At 37.0% G+C, this 14291-nt stretch overlaps 1 protein-coding gene across 1 annotated transcript in view; it reads left to right on the top strand.

Annotated features, from left to right (window-relative positions):
* The window catches only part of NAA15 (N-alpha-acetyltransferase 15, NatA auxiliary subunit), a 40037-nt gene that overhangs the window by 8798 nt on the left and 16948 nt on the right, over positions 1 to 14291 (top strand). Inside the window, exons 2-10 of the mRNA XM_027456743.3 lie at positions 5365 to 5449; positions 6340 to 6444; positions 7130 to 7287; positions 9155 to 9289; positions 9451 to 9604; positions 11792 to 11911; positions 12292 to 12387; positions 12521 to 12627; positions 13057 to 13129. Of these exons, the coding sequence (XP_027312544.1) occupies positions 5365 to 5449; positions 6340 to 6444; positions 7130 to 7287; positions 9155 to 9289; positions 9451 to 9604; positions 11792 to 11911; positions 12292 to 12387; positions 12521 to 12627; positions 13057 to 13129 (1033 nt within the window). The remainder of the gene's footprint in view (positions 1 to 5364; positions 5450 to 6339; positions 6445 to 7129; positions 7288 to 9154; positions 9290 to 9450; positions 9605 to 11791; positions 11912 to 12291; positions 12388 to 12520; positions 12628 to 13056; positions 13130 to 14291) is intronic.

Raw genomic sequence — 14291 nt, 5'->3', positions numbered from 1 at the left:
TGCAGCTGTGACCAGTTCTTCATTCTGCACTTGGGGTGATAAAAGTGCCTGATCAGTTCCTGGTAATTTCTGGCTTCTGTCCAGTGCTCTCTGGGTTGATGGGATCTTTTCCGCAGACTTCAGTGGGTATAAGCCTCTAAGTTTTTTCCTCTTTGCAGCGTAAAGGGAGAATTTGTTACAATTCTCTGTGAATTTGCTCTGTTAGGGAGTGCTTTGTATCATACATTTTGTATTACCCTGGAAAAAAAAATCAGTGCGCAAATATTTCCTGTTTTTTAGCATATATACTGTCTTGGCTGACTTTCCTTGAACTTCAAGGTGAAAGAGCGGTTGTTAGACTACATAAAATGAAACTGCCCAGAGATAAGGTTTCACGTTCATAGCCAGCGTCTGAACAGCTGTACTTAAAGGCGAATCGCACAACCCGGGAGCACCCTTCCTACGCCTCCTGCCTGTGACACTGCCTGGCTTGCAGCAGGGACACGCTCGTCAGTTCCTGTGGCTGCACCACTTCTGCGGCAGGTTTTGCTGCTTTCCCACCCACCTAAGTGGGAACAAACAGCAGTTCTGCTTGCAGGGAGGGTGCCTGGGCGGCAGCTTCTGTGACTGATGATTTCAAAAAAAAAAAAAAAAAAAAAAAGTTGATCCTATTGTGTCATAAGCTGGGAGAAATGGTTGATTAAAGTGACTCAGCCAACTTCTTCAAAGCAGGTAGCTACTAAAAGGTGTAAATAATAATCAGTCAAAAAAAAAAAAAAGCTTATACAGGTTCCTCTTACCTAACCCTTAATCTTCCTTTGCTAGGTGGTTACCCTGCTAACCTTTTCCCTGTCTTTGGAGATAGAGGGAGCCGCCGTTTGTGTTTCTTCCTCTCCGAATCCCTCCTCCTGACCACTGTCCTGTCCTTTCCCAGGACTCTTCTACCACTGTGGGGAGCAAGATCCTTGACTTATCATGCTTTTCTCTCCTCAGCCTTGATATTTCACTTGTGTGGCCCTTAGTACTTAGAAAGTAATACATTAATACATAGTAATACATAGTGATAGACCTTTTTTAACACCTTTTGGAGTTCGTTCATGTTCTCATCAGTGCTTTGGAAGAGAAAACAAAGCATTAAACAGCACTCTTCAGGATGCCAAAGCCACGCAAAGCAGAGAAGTTGAGGTAGATAATGCCATCTTTATAAGCATTCCCATAACGTTCATGTAACTCTTCAATTTTTGAAACTTCCTGCTTTCCTTGAAGCCCCCTTGGGTATGCTTCACCTAACTTTTTGTATGGGACTCCTTAGGGGACATATACGATATATTCTTATTGATGTGTTTGCATGGTTAGTTTTGAGCAGTGTGAAGAAAGATGGAATCCTTGGCAGGCGCTTCATTAGCAGGACTTGAGAGCTGTTGTCTCTCGCGTGGTTTTACACTCCTGCCTCCAGAACTGGTAAACCAGAGTCAGTAAAGATCCTGTTACAAATGGCTTCCCAGTTACCCCAGGAGTTGGGGCTGTGCTCGAGTGATGCGTGTTCCTTTACTCTTATACTCGAGTTATGGCATTGGTATTTCAGTAAAAATGAAACCTAAGAAATTCTTAGAATTTGCTTAAGTGACTGAAAGTGATTGTGTTGGTATATGCAACAACAGTGCTTCTTCCTTCCTTGGGTTCTGTTTAAAGATTAGCACAGGCAGTGGACTGACAGATGTAAAAGATTAAAACCGGTTTTAAAAAAACTGGTTTTAAAAGTTCATTCATCCTGTGTGCCACTTTTTGCGTCACTTTCATCTTGCATAATGAAAGGAGTCCCACACAGGCAAATTGTTAGACTTAAATAAAACTGGAATTGAACGTTTATCACTTCAGAATCAGGCCAATGATGTTTTAAGGAAAACGAGGGTTGAATTTTAAGGCATATAGTAGTACGCTTCAGGTCTTCTTAATTGTGAAGGTAAACGTGTTGGTCCCATCTCTTTTCTTTTACATGTGTCATCTTGTCGTGTTAAGGTGACAAGCTCTGTAAAATAAAATGGAGAAAATTAGGAGTGTGGCTTGCACTTCAACTTTTAAATTAGGGTGCTGTTAAGGTAGGCTGTGATATACAAAATGTCATTTTTGTCTTTCAGCGTTACAGTACAGCAGGCAAACAGAAAGCAATTTGCTTCAGAAACTGATACTAGCGTTTATTTTTTTAATAGTTTTTCCAAAATAATGCCAAATTCTCTTCCTTGCAGGCTAATCCTGTTCCACTGTACACCTGGGCCAGTTGTGTGAGCAGGGAATTCTGAACTCACATTGATCGCTCTGGGTAGCGTAGCACATTGCATCCTGTGCAGGTGACTGTGCTGGTCTTAGCTGCACCCAGTGGTTTGCGTTTCTGGAGGGCTCTCCCTTCACAGCATAAAGCTGTCTTGCAAGGTTCACTAGGCTTTTAAAAAGTAGTTTCACGTCCCAAAGCTTTGAAGTATTCCAGTCCTGAGGACTTCATGCAGGTACCTACTTTTTGTGGTGTTTGCATCTTTGCTGAAAAACCTCAAAAATGAAATGACAAGGTATGAACGTGGCGTATCTTGGAACGAAATGTAACGTTAATACCTGAGGCTGCAAAAGCGTGGATGTGTGTGTGAGTATTCCCCATGGGTTTTGTACTTGGTGGTGGTGTCCTAAGTCTGGAGGGCATTATCTCTGCTCTCTTGGCAATACTCCTCAACAGGAAATTGTCTGGTGTGTGTCTGTGCTTATGCCTTTCTGGGTATTGATACATATCTAAGGGTTGGTGTGGGTGTATTTGTCTAATGTCTCCAAATTTCGAAAGATGGAAGAATTTTCTGACGAATGATGTGATGTCATCTTCTGGGGAGGAGCTTTAGTTGGTGTGATAATGAGTATCTTGGTAAAATAGCTGCAGAAGTTACATGTTACACAACAAGCACATTTATAAGTATATTCAAAGGTGTCTAACTGGAGAAATGAAAACTGGCAAAGAATATATGGGATTAGCAGAAAGGATACACAAAATGGTTTTAACATATTGAGTCTGTGACCTCTGGAAGCCTGTTCTGATGTGTAAAAATAGTGATGTATATTTAAACGGTACTTCCAGTATTTTATATACGTAAAATAGCTGTTAACACCTTGTATATGTGAACATTTAGGAGCTTTTGGGAAAGGAAAAAGTTGTAATATATTCTAAATTGACTTGAAATCAAAAAACACTTCCAACAGCTAAAATAACAGATCTTTAGGAACTGGGAAACTCCTAATGAATGGACCTCTGTAGATACAGGTCTTGCATTCTCTTTATGTTTTGAGTCACTGTTTGGAAAGAAGGAGGCTCTGAGCTGGTAATGCCAAAGGTAGGTCGTACCGGAGTTTTGATTCCTGAGCAGTTCAGAAGCTCTTTGGCAGGGACTCATACCTGCCATGCAGAATGCCTTGATTTTATTTTTTTTCCTCAGGTCAGAGCTGTGTTCCACTTAGCGTGAAGTATCCCGTAACTGTACAATATCCCCAGTTGGAAGGGACCCACAGTGATTGTTGAGTCCAACTGCTGGCTTCAAGTGGGACCACCCAAAAATCAGTCCTTATGTTGCATATCACCCTGGTTGTGTGGAGTTCTGCTAGAGAACTGCAGCGTCCGGGTAGAGCTCGGATCGCTTAACAATCTTCATAGCACCAAGACCCATTCATTAATTTTGGGGTTTACTCAGCTTCACTGTGGACGACTATCTGCGGCAATAAAAACCACCAGGAATTAGTAATAATTCCATTCTTGGCAACCAAAGGCAATAATAAAAAACTGCTGTGAAACATGCTATTAAACATATGCTGACAGTGTATTACTTGCTCCCTAATTACTGTGAAGTATTTTTCAGGTTAGAAGTGAAATATAGTTCTGAATGGGAATAATGAAATACAGTGGTGCAATTCTGGGGTGAAATACAGACAGAACAGTAGCAACTCTGGCTCTAGCAGGTTTTTCAGCAGGTTGTTCAGTTTGGCAGGCCAGGGTGGCCTCTTTCAGGAGGTACTGCCAGAGTGATTATTGTCACAAAATCAGCACGCATGCTTCTCACTCACTCACTTTTCCTTCACTCTTAAGAAATTTAAACAGCGTGAGGTAGGAGTTATTAAATCAGTTCCAGAATGGCAGCAAGCATAATGAAATGTTGTGGAATATCTAGTGGAAAACATCAAAACAGTTCTTGGTCTGAACAAAATTCTGTTTCAGAAATTCTTTGGATGCTATTTTTGTTCAGAAGATGGTGGAATAACTGTAAAGCTTGCTAGCCCTGAGTTTCTAATTATAGCTCTCACATAGGGATTCCTGTTGTCCTGAAAACTTACTGCAAAAGTGATTAATTAATTATAAGTTCTATACAGTTATTATAGGCATATTCACTTTGGCCTGTATGGTAACTCCAAGCACTGGCACTGCAAGACTTGTGTACTACCATGCAGAGAATTGTTTCTGCACTGATAGAGAGCAGGCTAACTCGTCTGATTATTGACAGATTCTTGCTTGTTCCAAATGCTTCCCCTGTGAATGGGAGAGTAGCTAAATACTGTTCTGTACTCCTTTAGTATACACACCCTGATTGTGATGCACCATCTCTAACTCAGGCTTCAATTCACGTGATTCAAGTGCTTGAGTTACTGCTTCTTGTCAGCAGATCTTCTGTGATGAGTACTTGCAGACTTGTAAAAGAATGGGTGACTGGCACTTGGGGTCTTCTAAACACATGACCACATTCAAGGTCTGAGATGCCAGGGCATATACCATAGGCATGTGTCACCTGTGGGGCTTGCGTAACAGATTTATCAGTTGAATTGGAATTTTCTTTGTTACCATTTGCAATATGGCAAAATAATGTTAGTGTATACCAATTTTGAAAGTTTGGATATATATGGGATCTGTGTGGTGTTCAAACTGATACGAGAGGTTGCTTTCAGAAGTGGTTTAAGCCAAGATCCAACGACTTTTTTCCCCATCCTCTATGGTTATAGGAGATGCCTGTGGTCTTTCTGTGAAAGATGATTGAGCTACAGAATGCTTACCAAGATACATTATTTAGTAAGGATTGCTCATATGTTAAAGGAAAGTTGAATCTCTCTAGGCACTTAACATTTCCTGTGATATCGGATAAATTGCTGTATTAAAATATATAATAAACAGCTATACATTTAAATGTGTGTTCTCATGGACACGCTTTTTCTGGTGATCAGAAATTTTTAATTACAGGAAGGTAAATGGGGCTTATCAAAATATCAGTAGCTTTTCTGATTAATACATTTTCACTGATGCTTAATTTCAGGAGGAAATACTTTCACTCTGAATATTTTGAATAACCATATTCTGTTTTTCTTCAACAGCGGTGTTACGAACATAAACAGTATAGAAATGGGTTGAAGTTTTGTAAACAGATCCTTTCTAACCCAAAGTTTGCAGAACATGGAGGTAAGTTTTCAACTGGTACGTCCTCACATACTTTAAGATACAGTAACAATTTGTAAGCTTTGTAAATATATATACCATTTTATAGTTAACCATTTGCCCTTAAAACAGATTTTCTTAAAGTAGTAAGAGCGTCCAGAAACCTGCACCATGACAAAAGCAGTCTTTCTGCTACGATTTATAGTTTAAAGATTGTTTGTACCAGTAGTCTTAGCCTGCCATTCTTTATGCTGGCAGTCGTCATAACATGGTGCAAGTTTCTGAAATATATATTGTTTAAATCACTTTTTCAAGGGAAATTATTATTTCTTCATGATCAGGAAGACGTGCAAGAGAAAAGGCAGAGGTAGATATATATTGTTCAGCTTTGTATATTCTTCAGTCAGCTTTGTGGTCTTGTTAGTTTTTCTGAAGGAGTAGTCTTTTTGGAAGAGAAGGAGGACAGTGTTTGCCCCTTACTGTATTTTCAGTTTGTTTTTACTTTCTGAGTTTAAACTTTTTCTGTTATCCAAAAACTTTCTTTGTGAACTAGGTTGGCACGGATGGATGTGTAGAAGTCTTAAAGTGTAGTGAATAGATGCTTGAGTGGTCACATTAGAAGATTCCTTTCTCAAAATATTTGTAGAGCAAAAAGTTTTCAATGCCTTCACTTTTGGTAGAAATACTGAAAAAAAAAAAAAATAATTACTGTCATGTATACATACTTAAGTGAATAATCTGTTAGTTTGATTTTCCATGTAAAAAAAATGTGAAATCTTGATGTTGATAATGGTGTCTAAATTTGAATGTATACTATATTGAAAGTTGATATTTTAAGCCTAAAAGCATATAAAAATGAATAACTGATATTTATTTCATCTTTGTGTTTTTTTTGGTTTTTTTTTTTTTTTTAGAAACCTTGGCGATGAAAGGACTAACATTAAACTGTCTAGGGAAGAAAGAGGAAGCATATGAACTGGTGCGTAGAGGCCTAAGGAATGACTTGAAGAGTCATGTATGTATCCTTTTTGAAATAGAACTTCCACTTATGAATGGGATTTTTTTTCTCTATTACTTGATTTATAGAGTAGCTACAAGAGCCGGTATGATTATGCTTCAAACTGGAATTTCAGAATTTAAAATTGTGTCCAGTATATAACAGTATTTTGTTTAAGCTGTCTAACGGGCAAATGAGTTGCAGCTCTCCTTGCAGTCACAGTTAACTCAGGTTATTCTAGCTTGCATTGTATGTATTTGTTTTTATCATTAAGCTGCAACTCTAAACTTGTGGTGGGCCAAACTAGGCTTTTAAGCGCGTGATTTTCTCTAAAAACAGTAGTTGCCATTACATTGATAGGTTGTCATATACATCAAGTGTTGGAAATGCAAGCACTACAGTTGTCTAATTTAAGCCCTTATTCAAAAATGTGTTTAAGCTTCGACAGTCTTTTTCAGAGATCCTACTACAATTTCCTCATCCAGTACGTGAAAAGTAGAGTTTACAGCATATCCATGTAACTGGTGAACTGTTTTATATTTTTAGTTTGCAGGCAGTTTCTTCATATAGCCAAGGAAAAAAAAAAAGTAATGATAGTGATGACATAAAACGGCTTTAGAGCTTTTTACCAACTGTTCTGTCACTGCTATGTTACATATGTTCTCTCCCTGCTCAAGTTCAGTAGCATCCTTAACAGAGTTTTCCAGGTTGGCATGTCTATGGCCTTCTTCAGAGGTCAGACAAGAAGTACGATGAAGCTATCAAATGTTATAGAAATGCACTGAAATGGGACAAAGACAATCTTCAAATTTTGAGAGATCTTTCTCTGCTACAAATTCAAATGAGGGATCTTGAAGGTTACAGGGTAAGTGTACATACTACATAGATTATCAGCTTCTAGGGAATTGTGGCAAAGTCTGTAAATTGTTTCATGACACTTCTAAGAAGTATACAGAGTTAGACTGTGAAATCCAGCATTAAAACTGTGTGCTTGACACTTCATGAAAGTAAAAGCAGACATACAACTGAGCAATTTCTGTGAAGTATACAGACTAAGACACATATTATACTATTCTTTTATCTCACTGTGGAATTGTTTTGCTAAACCTTTTCTAATGCTGCATAATCCAGCTGTAGACAATCCACGGTCTCTTTATTATTTACTTTGAGGGATTCCTGCATGTCCTGAAGAGTAGTGTTTTTCAGGCAGAGGAGTTTGAATTTTTTTTAATCACTTTTTAGCATATCTCTTCAGTGGCCTCTTCTAGATGAGTGGCCACTAGTTTTCCCTCAGCAATGGTTGACAATACTAAGCAAGAAGTATGCTGCATGAAATGACATATTTTGTTTCCTATCTAACCTGGGCATTAGGACACAGCTTCCTCAAGGGCCACGCATTTCCTTACGTTTCCTGTCAGCTGTAAGATTTAAGATTAGTCTGAACAATTACAGAAGATAGTTTTCTTTCTTACTGTGCCATGGAGGGATATATGACATCCTAAGTATTTATAATTCAAACATTAATGAGTTGAAAAAAGCTTTAAGTATTTGTGTCTGGAAGCTTGTATGCTTTTAAGCTTATGTAGACAAGTGTAATAGGGTATCCCTTTTCTCTGCAATAATCTATGTTGAACTTCCTAAGTTTATCCAAGGGACTTAGGATAATATTTTATATCAGATTTCAATCTTTTCAGTAATTTAGAAATTTGACTCACTGAGACATGGTAGCCAAAACTTAGCATAGGTGCCAAAAAATCATTTGTAAATGTATATTCTCTTTGAAAAGGCGTCTGGATAAATGTGATGACAAATAAATAAGTATGCGAGAAACATGTTTATAGAATGCATTAAGGATGAAATGTTAACATGTTTCATTGTTAACATGTTAAATGTTAACGTGTTTGACCTGCCAGTAATCTATGAATGGTCATATACAAGTTTATGAGGAGCATGAAGAACTGGAATACAACTAGGGGGAGGGAGGGTATTTTTGTTGTTTTCTTTTTGCTGTTCGTTCTTAGCTTTAGCTTCTACATTTTATAATATCGTAAAGGATCTTCTTGCAGTCTAATGAACTGCTGTTACTATTTTTAGTTCTTTTTGATCTGTGCTTTTGACTGTTTATGCTGTTTAGTAAGTAGTAACTTTTTTTCTTTATTTTAAAGTATTTGAAGGTGTCTTCCAAAAGTATGTAACAAAACAAGTCATGTCTTTTCTGTCAAATTAAAGCAGCGTAATTCCAAGCAAATCTGTTGCATCTTCCAGCTGTAATTGTTGTCTGGCCAAAGAATAGGGATATGTTTGCGTGACCTATTTTGCATAACGACATTTCTAATGATTTAATATATATATACTTCCAAAGGGAATTGGAAACGTCACTGTATAATAAATATTCCTGCAGCTCAAACAAAAGCATCTTTAATTTCATCCTGTTCACAAGCAGTAATACAGGAAAAGCATGTATGTAAAACCTTAACAAAGTTAGTCTGACTCATGAGTCTTTTTGACTTGAAATGATGTAAAAATACACTTTTTTTTTTTAATTCAGTTGAGATCATTGTAGTGTTTCAAAGTTTCTTTTTTTTTTTGGTTCAAAACTAATTTTTACATAAAGAAAGGTAATTTTTAATGACAGTCATTAAGTATCAGACCACCAAAGACAGAGTATTGCATAATGAATTCTGTATAGCATCAGAATAAAGTCAGGAAAATTAACAGCTACTTTTTTGCAGGAAACAAGATACCAGTTGCTTCAGCTCCGACCAGCACAGCGAGCATCGTGGATTGGCTATGCTATTGCTTACCATCTGTTGGAAGACTATGAAATGGCAGCAAAAATTTTAGAGGAATTTAGGAAGACCCAGCAGGTAAGAGGAGAAAATGGAATTCTTGTGTGGATTGCTTCCTAAGACAAATATTAAACATTTCCTGTCATGATATGCAAACTTTATGCAGTGTTAGTCAAATGAATTAAATCCCAAATGCATTCTAAAAGCCTGAGCTTTCTCATGTGTCTTGTCCTGTGTAGACATCACCTGATAAAGTGGACTATGAGTACAGTGAACTGCTGCTGTATCAAAATCAAGTCCTCCGTGAGGCAGGACTAAACAAAGAAGCTTTGGAGCATCTTTGTACCTATGAAAAGCAGATCTGTGATAAACTGGCTGTTGAAGAAACTAAAGGTAATTACTTTTCAATGATACACCTAAATGCATGGTTATAAAATGGAATGCCTGTGCTGTCAGTTATTTCCATTTTTTGCAACTTTAATTTAAAAACAAATTAAAGAACTGTTTAAATTCTGTGCTGTGTCTATCATATGCCTCTCCCAGGTAGAGAAGTCATCAGCAGACATGTTGTTCTGAAACTTTTGAGCTGAGTGTTTTCAGACAGATGATTCTGAATTGTTCTGAAATTGTTTGGCTAGTGCAGCCAGACCTGTGCCATCCTAGGATTTGATACTGGTCCTGACAGAGACCACTTGCTGTAAGGGCAGAATAATCTTTGGCAAAGTATAAAGCTTTTAATGATACTCAGTTGCTCTTAAAGTGTATGGAACTAGACCCTTTGGGTGGGCAACACAATATAATCTTCTGCTGTTGGATTATAATAATGCTAGCATGTAACAACAGAACAATATAGTACTCTATATTACATTCCATTGCTGAAATTGCAGAATGACAGAAGTTCATTCTTATGACTCTTTTAACAGGTACAGTTACTTAAAGTATGCCTTGTTCCTCTTCTGCATGATGCTGCACAGTACTCCTCTCACTGTTTATGTAAAACTGCCAACTTATCAAAGCTACTGTCTGTTCTTAGCCCACACTGGAATGTATTTGGGTGATTGCTTGAAGCAGAGATTTTTACTCTTGTATTCATGTAGATATAGTAGCCTGCTCCCTGTTCCTGCTGGACAATCTCACTGTTGTGCAAACAAACTACAAATGGACCAGTGACAATGCTATGAAAATTGTGTGGTATTTCCTCAAACAAAGTGACTGCAGGCAGCTTTCTGCTGAATAGGTTACTTAGTTTGCATATGATTGTAAACAGGTGTTGGGATTACGATGCTGCAGACTATTTTTTCAGACATAGCATGGGCTTTTGGTTTTGGGGAAGGGGAGTTGCTTTTACAACTTATTTGAAAGACCTTTGGCACATTGTGTTCTCAAGTTTTTGCTGAAAGTCTGAAACGTGGTTTTCAAACAGGACCCCCGCAAAAAAAATAAAAAATTCTAGTAAACTACTGGGGGGGGGAAAAAAAAGGAAATGCTCTTTGCAGTCTGTGCACTTTCAGTAGGGTACTGCTGTTGTGTTGTTGGTTTTAACTTAGCTGCAGTCACAGGCCACAGAAAAGCCTGCTAATAAATGAGTGCTGTCTTTAAATTTCAAGTGTATGTGCAAAAGCCATTATGGATGGAATACAGTTGAGAAAACCCAGAAATAGTATTGGCATTTGCGACCATGGTAAAAAATGATAACTTCCACCAAAGAGGAATAATTTAAGTGTATTTTACTGCAGGTAGTCCCCCTGCCCTATCTGTGGGAAGAGGCATCTTTCGATAAAATTGCATGTTGGTTGTATGGCATAGAGAAGAGTTAACACTGACTTTTGCATTTTGCTCTTGAAACAGGTCAAGAAAATCTTAAGCTTAATCTAGAATGACACTGTTTCACCTCTTGTGTATAATCTTCTAGTGTGTCACATTTGCAAATATCAAAGTGTTGTAAAGTGTAATTTTCTCCTTTGAGATAGGAAATCTGAATTTTGTTCCAGCTCCAGCATCAGTGAAGATGCCAAGTACAGTTAGATCCAGACTTTAGTTTTAGCCATTGTATCTTGTAATGAATTATCATTAGAAGGAAACTTGCTTGTAGAATCTTGAGAATTTGTTAATCAGATCGATGTCTTGATTTTAAAACATTTAAGTTAGTTTTATGAAATATCAGACTGAAGAACCATTCTTTTATTTGCAGCTCTGCAATTGCAGTTTGGTTTTCAAGATGCTATACACATGAAATACCGTGTACTGCTTTTAATTGCCTTCTGTAGTAAAAACTGCGCTTAAAGTAACCAGTCATTTCTGTAAGTGAGGAAAAAAAAACATGCATCTTGCTTTTAACATTAAATTTTCAAGTAAGTTTCAAGAGTTATTGACTGAGTTGTGGGATCTTACTTTAACTGCACCTGTTGTCAAAGAAAAGTATCTGTCAGCTAGTTTGTGGTGCCACTTTGATCATTTTTTCCTAAGAAGTTAGAATCTACATGGAGTCAAGGATTATCTAATCTTTCACTGTAGAGTAATTAATACTATACTGCTTCATTCTTTTGTTACCTTAATTAAAATTTCTTAAATTTCACACAGGAGAACTCCTGCTTCAACTTGGCAGACTTGAAGAAGCGGTTGATGTCTACAAAGGATTGCAAGAAAGAAATCCTGAAAACTGGGCCTACTACAAAGGCCTAGAAAAGGCACTTAAACCAGGTAATAATTTTATATAAGATATGTGCAGAAACAGCTTGCTTACTACAATAATGTTATGTTATGGGTAATAGAGGTTTTGGAAAAACAGATGTGATTCTCCTGAAGGGTTTTCTTTGTTCACAATTTTAGCACAGTGTTAAGACAAGAATTCTTTTTAAGATGAGATGCATGCAATTATAACCACAATTGGAAGACGAATGTAGGGATACTGAACATTTGAAATCATTTCTACTGCAAGTGGAAATTAATGTTCTCTAGGAAGTATATGCTCGTTAGATCTTACATTCTGACTCTTCTTAACCAGTTCTAGTGATTTCCCTCATCTCTTTTCCCCACTTTCCCATCCTGACAAAAAAGTAAACTGTAAAATTCTGTTCCAGCAAATATGATGGAGAGGCTAAAGATTTATGAGGAGGCCTGGACGAAATACCCAAGAGGACTAGTTCCAAGAAGATTACCATTAAACTTCTTGTCAGGTAAGTGCATCTTTGAGCAGGTAATGATCAGCACGTGTGTTTCTTAGATGCTACTGTTTTATCAGCAAAACCAGCCTACAATTGATAAGTAATGTGTGGTAAAACAAAATCAACAGGTCTTTTTCTTCTCAAGGTGAAAAGTTTAAGGAATGTCTGGACAAGTTTCTAAGGATGAATTTCAGCAAAGGTTGCCCACCTGTCTTCAATACTTTGAGGTCATTATATAAAGACAAGGATAAGGTAATATTCTTTTATCCAACTTTTACATTATCATTTTGATCTATTACAGCATGATAGTAGCTGTTACACACTAAAGAGAGCAGCTTTTTTTCTTCAGTGCTCACTATGTCAGCACTGTTTATTCTGTTCTAGTATTTTTAGAAAAATCAATCAGAAGCATACATAGCCTTTTGTGCCTAGTTTGTAAACGTAGAAAACTAAGATTTACTAATTAAAAGATGCACTTAAAAAAAACCCTTAAGATTTACTAATTAAAAGTGGGGGAGAGGGGGAGAGAGACTGAGTACATTCCCATATGTGTTGCAATTTAGGTTATTGCAAAATTTTCTTACCAAGAATAACTAGTCTGGGGAACACAAAGTAGCTGAAACTGAGATGAAATACCATCTTGCTTATAGTTTTTTTTTTTGTCTTGTCTTGCATTTGTAGGTGGCAATCATAGAAGAGCTCGTGGTAGGTTATGAAACCTCCCTAAGAAGCTGCAGGTTATTTAACCCAAATGGTGAGTGCTAATCTATCTTACTTCATGGAACTGGTGCCTGGTATAAGCATTGTAGGACCATTCAGAGGCAGGGACTCAGTGGAGAGTGACAAAATTTGAATCATGTTTTTATTCCTGTTCCCAAAACAGAAACAAACCACAATCATCCTTAAAAGGTATTTCAGCTGTCAAATTTTAAGTCTGTACACATCTATCCAGTTATCATTTGTTTTCCAGCTTTGAGTTCAGATGTTTTATTTTCAAGGCTTGAGTTGATCAATGTACAGGAAATTGACATTTGAAAGCTATGTTTTAATGTTTAGTAGCATTGTCAAATTGTAACATTGTCAAAAATGAATTGATACTTATTTGATGTTTCCTACTGATATGGTAGGACAATCTACAGGGTTTCTTTTGTTTGGAGCTTGCAGTGAGGTGGTTTGTCTGCCTTGTGTGGTTTTCTTGTTTGTTTGCTTGGTCTTTGAGAGATTAAAAAAACAAACACTACCTTGTCCATGTTGCGGCTCACTACTGTTTTTGTTGTGAGTTGTGGTTCTACATGTATTGAATCAAACCTTCACAGTTTCCTCTGTAGTACTTTTATGATGTTTCGTTAGTTATTAGCTTAATTACGTTGTAATGGAAAGTCTCCAAGAAAAATCTGCGTAAAATATCAACAAAAGACGGTTTTGAAGTTTTGGTAGGTGGATTATAATGGTGTAATAATTAGGATAGTAAGAATAAAAATACACATTTAAAACTTCATGGAATATTTGTTATTATTAAAAACTTTTTACTGAAGTTGTAGCCAATTATTTCCCTGCTTTGCAAAAATAATTGCATTCTTCCTTATGAAATTGCTTGTTAAGTTTTTATTTGAGTAGATAGCTTACTATAATTTCAATTAAATATTTGCTTTGATATTAAATTTAATTCAAATAAACAACATTCTTCTGCCTTAAAATGAACAAATGCATATAATTGCGTTTTTAGTTATAAGTAAACTGAAGAACCGGAATCTTCTATCACGACCAGAACCCCCATGCCCTTTTCCCCCACCCCCCTGCAAAGCACCTTTGCTTCATATTCAAAATTAAGCAGCAAAATTAACTTTAAGGCTTCAGTAGTACTGTGGGTTGCAAGTTTTCTCTAGCTTTGAAAACTGACTTGTGCACGGCACTGT

The sequence above is a fragment of the Anas platyrhynchos genome, chromosome 4, assembly GCF_047663525.1.
Source record: "Anas platyrhynchos isolate ZD024472 breed Pekin duck chromosome 4, IASCAAS_PekinDuck_T2T, whole genome shotgun sequence".
NCBI classification, from domain to species: domain Eukaryota; kingdom Metazoa; phylum Chordata; class Aves; order Anseriformes; family Anatidae; genus Anas; species Anas platyrhynchos.
This window is presented reverse-complemented; position numbering and strand designations above follow the sequence as displayed.